This window comes from Nothobranchius furzeri, chromosome 11, assembly GCF_043380555.1.
Source record: "Nothobranchius furzeri strain GRZ-AD chromosome 11, NfurGRZ-RIMD1, whole genome shotgun sequence".
Lineage (NCBI taxonomy): Eukaryota > Metazoa > Chordata > Actinopteri > Cyprinodontiformes > Nothobranchiidae > Nothobranchius > Nothobranchius furzeri.
Window position 1 is genome coordinate 45,711,338 of NC_091751.1, and position 5,992 is coordinate 45,717,329.

Sequence of the window (5,992 nt, forward strand, 5' to 3'; positions counted from 1 at the left end):
TACTTCAGCTTTAGCATTGTTAGCTCAGCGATAGCCTCTAGCCTGCTTCACTCAATTGAGATTGACAGACCACGTAACTTACGCGTGGTGCATTGTAGGAATTGAGGACGGAGGGAGATTTAAACCCAGAAGACACAGTTTTTCTCTGTTGGGCTCTGTGTTTACATCTCCAAACAGTCCTTCTGCGGTGTAAACTAGCAAAGGAATTTCACCTCTCTTAATTCACAAGGATGTATAAAACAATGGAGACTGCTCCCGGTCCGTACAAAGACAGGCTCGACGCAAAATCTAGAGAAAGGTACGAGGAGAAGATCAACAACAGGCTGTTGTTTTGATCTGGCTCTCCATGGAAACCGGTCAAATCTGGCGGTGGTTGTCGCTTTCACCTCGGTATGACCCATGTGGAGGGACGGAGCCCAGTCCGGATTGCATTCCAGCATGCTGTAGGCCGGTTTGTCTGCATACGACACAAATAGCAGCCCCGCAAAGCTAATGTAAACAAAGCATTCCAGCGAATGCTTTATGGAAATGTCTATAGCAGACCAACATGTGACCTGGGGTGTCCTCGAACGTTAAGTTAGGTCTTCTGATAGCAGCAATCCATGCCATCCGTTGCCTCTTTGTAGCTTCAGACACATCGCTGGAACAACCTCTCTTCCACGCAGGAATTCGAAAAAAATGTGTACCTTTGGCTATTAGCCTCCCTGGTGGTCATGCGACCTAGTATGGCAATCAACAACACAACAAGCTCTGACCATGTTTGGGGACAACTGTCCGGAAAAAAATAGAATGGAATGAGCGTGCTCAGAGTGGTTTTGGTGAGGGGGGGTCTGTCCCTCATACCTACAATCTTTTGTGGTTTGAAGCCGGAATTGACGACACGTTTTCAATCTCAATTGTTAGAGTAAAACAAAATATGCCGTGGCTTCTTAGGAGTACAAGAAATAACTTTGGGGTTGCTCCTGTTTACTGGCTTTGATTCCTTCAGCATTTCTGGAGCTTTTTGAAGGGCTGGTGTTGAATTACAAATTTTGAATTAGCAGCGTTGGCTTGCTGCAGATTCAGCAACCTCATAAACTCAGAATGTAAACAATAACTACATCCTACATTTAAAAAAAAATATTTTTGAGAGTGAAAAACTGACAACCTCCTAGCTGGCTGTGAAGTAAATCTGTTTCAGTATAGGCCTAACCTTCTTTCCTACACCACTGAGACATTAGACTGTTTTGCAATTATTTCACTGTTGAATGTTCATTTATGTCAGTAATTCAACTTAAAGGGTGAAACTAATATGAGATAGACTCATTCCATGCAAATCCAGAAATTTAAAGTCTTTATTAAGTAAGCAAGTACATTTTATTTATATAGCACTTATCACAGACATAGAATCACAAAGTGCTTCACAGAGATCAAAACAAAATAAAACAAAGTCATAAAATCATAATGATCTAAAAACAGAATTAGATTAACATCTATCATCTATTTGTCTTAATTATGATGATTGTGGCTTACAGCTGATGAAAACTCCAAATTCAAAATGTCATACAATTAGAATATCATGAAAACAATCAGCTAATGAATTCAGAACATCTGCAAAGGGTTCCTGAGCCTTTAGAGGGTCTCTCAGTCTAATTTGAATTACTACGTGAACACATGGGTTTCTCTAGCTACGAAACTTTTAAGTAATTGGCATAATGAATTGAACACAATGCACTGATAAGTAGTTTAAATTGTATTGTTTACCTTGTGAAGTATCTTAGATAACTGGTGATTTGGCGCTATATAACTAAACCGAATTGAATAAAAATAAAACACAAATGGCTGTGAAACAGTGTTGGGTGGAGGAATAATTGAAATTTAATCAATTATTTATTAAGAAAAGAAATGAAGAAGCATCCTAATGTCTGTATCTGTGAATTTCTCAACCAAACTTTGATAAAAATCTCTCATGATGTTCAGTAATTTTCTGTGGAGTTCAAATTTGCAGTAAACATGCAACTTTATAGGATCCCTCTGCACTCCCAGGACTCAGTGTGAAAAGCTGCTTTTACTTTTCTTCACCAGCTACTTTAAAGGGAGTTTTAGTTAATTCAATAACTTGTTTGTCTGCAGGATCGTGCAGTTCAATAAATCCAGAGGTAAACAGTGTAAATAAACAGAAACCGTCCCTGCTCTTCTGAAGCAGGAAAACGTTGTTTTATCACATTTCTGCTGGTTTGTCCCTCATGACTCCAGTTTGCTAATAACTTACTTCACGTCTGAAATCAAACAAGAGACAAAGAGTCTCATTGAGAACGCAGAGTCGCAAAACCTGGTGGAGAACTCAGAGTCCGACCAGAATCGATGACGAGACTCAACCAGCAGGACTAAACGGTAGGATCTGTGTTTTATTCAAATAAATAATAAAACTATTGAGATTAAAATGTTATTTTCTGTTTAATTTTATTTTACTGAATGTCTCTCTGCAGATAAAGTTCTGTTGTTACCATGAAGTCAGCTTTGGTTCTGGTTGTACTCATCTTCCCAGTCATCTGGGCTCAGGTGCCTCACTGGGGTCCGTGTCCAGAACCAGAAGTTCAATCTGCATTTGTCCTTAAACAGGTAAACAAACAAAAGTTATTCTGAACTTTCCTGTTAAGTGACTCAGTGTTCTAGTTGATGTTTACAAATGTGTCAAAAGTGTCTAAAAGTACCATAGAATCTGAAGAAATGCTTTTAAACTCATACTTATATCTGTTTTTGTTTTAAAATATGCATTAAGATACACAAACATCTCTACACTTAATTTAAAATTAATTGTTTTCTACATTTTGTTTTAACAGAGTGAACTTTTAAGATGAATTATGTAAAACAACAAGATAGCCAACGATAAGCAATCATAAATTACAGGAAACTTTACTTAGGAAAAAGTGGAATAAATTTCAGATTTGATGTATTTTGTGATCCTTTGTGTGAAAATCTGACTCTGATCAGTTCACACTGGCTTTTCACTGTTGGAACAGAGTAGGTTTGAAAGGGAGCCTTTCGAACGTTTTAGAAAAATCCATTACAGTATGTAGATTTATTCATGGTCTCTTCTCACATTGCTCCAAATTGCCTCTGAACCCGCGTCTCTCTGCTCTCACAGTTCATGGGGAGATGGTTTGAAATTGCCAAACTGCCAGCCCAGTTTGAGAAGGGCCGCTGCATTGAAACCAATTTCACTCTGACGACAGACAGCTCCATTCGAGTGGTCAGCTCTGAGATACTGTGAGTCTTTACCTGCAGTTAATTTGTGCAAATGTTGAACCAGGAGGTGATCTGTGAACGGTGTGTATTCACTGTAATGCAACATGAAAAATGTGTGTGTGTGTGTGTATGTATGTTTGTGTGTGTGTGTGTGTGTGCACTCACACAGAAAAGGAGAACTGAGGAAGATTGTAGGAACTGGAGTCATAGAGGATCAGAAGAATCCAGCTAAACTAGGAATAAGTTATTCCTACGGTAAGTGGAGTTACAACTTCTTCGCATCTCCTTGTGTTGATGTTTTGAATGTAAAAGTGTGTGTGTGTGTGTGTGTGTGTGTGTGTCTTTCTCAGTCCTCCCATATTCCCCATACTGGATCCTGTCCACCGACTACGTGAGCTTTGCCCTGGTGTACTCCTGCACCGACATCCTCAGACTCTTCCACGTGGACTTCGCTTGGATCCTGGGTCGGACTCGGAGCCTGCCGGACTCCACCATCCAGAAAGCCATGGGTGTTTTTGCCTACAACAACATTGACATGACCAGAATGATCCCCAGCAGGCAGCAGGGCTGTGACAAAACTCTCTAAGGCCCAATGAAAATGCACAACAAGATGGCGCTGTCATTGGTAGAAAAAAAGAAATTACGATATTTTTTTTTTGGAAAAAGAGAGAAGAAAAGCAAAATCTTTTATGATCATTGTGTTTGAGCAGATAGATTTCATTTGTGTGTCTTTGATGTCTTGTTTTCATCAGTGTGACTCAAAATGAAAACATAATGGATGTCATTAGTTTCATTAAAATCAGTGAAACACGTGACTGACTCAGCATTCTTTAATGCGACTGTAAACACCCAAAACTGATTTAATTAACTTTCAGAAACTTGCTTCAATAGGTAAATCACATTAAAATTAAAAATTGAAAAACACAATTGAATAAAGATAAAAAAACAAACAAAAAGCTGTTTTAGCTGCTTAATCCAAAAAGATTATTTGCTTTGACAAATGTCTGCTTTGATTCCATTACAAATAAAATATTGAAGATTAAACTTGAGCTGAAAATATAGTCTTGATATATATGTATATATATATATATATATATATATATATATATATGTATATATATATATGTATATATATATATATATATATATATATATATATATATATATATATATATATATATATATATATATATATATACCATAAATCCTCTAATATTAGCCTGTATTTAATTAACTGCTGGGTATCATATTTTGGCCGGTGTCTGAGTTGGCGGAGGTGAATAATGGCCGGTATTTTATTGTGGCCGGGTGGAATGTGGTAACAAGCAAGTACGGGGGGCGGTTGTGTCATCCATCTCACTTTTGATTTGCCAGTGATAGACTGCGAGGGTAACTTTAACCATGCGGGGACAAAGAGGAGGCGAAAATTTGTTATCAATTTCAGAGAGAACGTGCTGATTATGCTGCAGAACACTCTGGGGAGCAGTAGCAGGGGTTGTATGAACTAGTCACTAGTCGACTTCACCGCTCTATAGTGACTTGTTATGCCTGTCATCGACTAGTCGCTGTCACGTGATAATGACCGGCAAGATGCAGTCCACGGAAAAGACAGCAGCCCGCTGTCAGCAGATGAAAAGCTCCTGCACGTCGGGAGGCAACGCGCTGTGCCAGAGCGTCGGTACTGACAGCCGCCGTAAAACGGATATTTAACCAAATTGTGACTTGCAATTTAACCTTCCCCTCACCCCCATCCTAACCTTAACCAGCTTGCGCATGCAAAGCTCTGATTGTTGACGCGCTCCAGACATCTGCGTCCTGAGCACGGCCACAGTAACATTATCAAATCAGGTGTCGCCACCTCAAAAACTAATTTAACACGCGATCGTTCATGTTGGCTCATTTCCTTTTATGTTTTCTGTTTTTTATTCTTTTGTTTGTGCCTGATGCGTTTCGCTGCTGTGGATCAGGGCGAATCACCTGTTTTGTCCTCGATGACGCACCTAACTGATGTGGCCGGCGAGCACTCCGCTGTTTTTGCGGTCGGTAGATCTTTTAGAACTGCAGTTCAAAGGTAACTCATAAGGTGAATATATATGAACCCAGGTAGCAGTTTTTCTTTAGGACTGAGAGGAGATGCAGGAAGATAATAAGCAGACAGGACAGAAAAATAGTCAAATAAAAACAAGTTAGTTTTTGTACCTGGTGGTTGCAACAAACAGACACCATTGAAGGTGATCAGAAGTGAGGAACAGAAAATGAAATAATTATTTTAATGTTTAGAGCAGCAGGAACTCTGAGAGGCTGCAGGCGCATCAGTGAGTTTGCGGCCGCTGCGCAGGGGGAGGGGGGAGAGGGCTGAAGCAGGGGGAGGGGGGAGATGGCTGAAGCAGAAACTACCATTGTTAAAAGAAATGTGTTTAACTTTGAAAATGTGGGCGCAATTTTAATTGTCAAAAACTCCAGCGAACCATTAGTTCATTTTGCTCAAATAGAAATTGAGGCCTGCCTCTAATTCTGGTCCTCCTTCCAATAAAGGCCTGGAGCTTGATGAGCTTGAGTCAAATACAGGCCTGGGCCTGTATTAGAGGATTTACTGTATATATGTATATGTATATGTATATATATATAAATATATATATATGTGTGTGTGTGTGTGTGTGTGTGTGTGTATACTGGATGAAATTGTACAGATTCCTGCACCTGCTTGTAAAAGACATCTGCAAAACAAGCAAGCAGATTTTATCCTGTGCGTCTGCATAAATGT

General features: G+C 39.4%; 1 protein-coding gene across 1 annotated transcript; it reads left to right on the plus strand.

Moving 5' to 3' along the window:
- The first annotated feature begins 2,283 nt into the window (after positions 1–2,283).
- apoda.1 (apolipoprotein Da, duplicate 1) lies at positions 2,284–4,040 on the plus strand. The gene is made up of 5 exons (XM_015956375.3): positions 2,284–2,373; positions 2,469–2,601; positions 3,128–3,249; positions 3,398–3,483; positions 3,579–4,040. The coding sequence occupies exons 2-5, from the start codon at positions 2,488–2,490 to the stop codon at positions 3,812–3,814; spliced, it is 558 nt and encodes a 185-aa protein (XP_015811861.1). The 5' UTR covers positions 2,284–2,373; positions 2,469–2,487; the 3' UTR covers positions 3,815–4,040.
- The last annotated feature ends 1,952 nt before the right edge of the window (positions 4,041–5,992 follow it).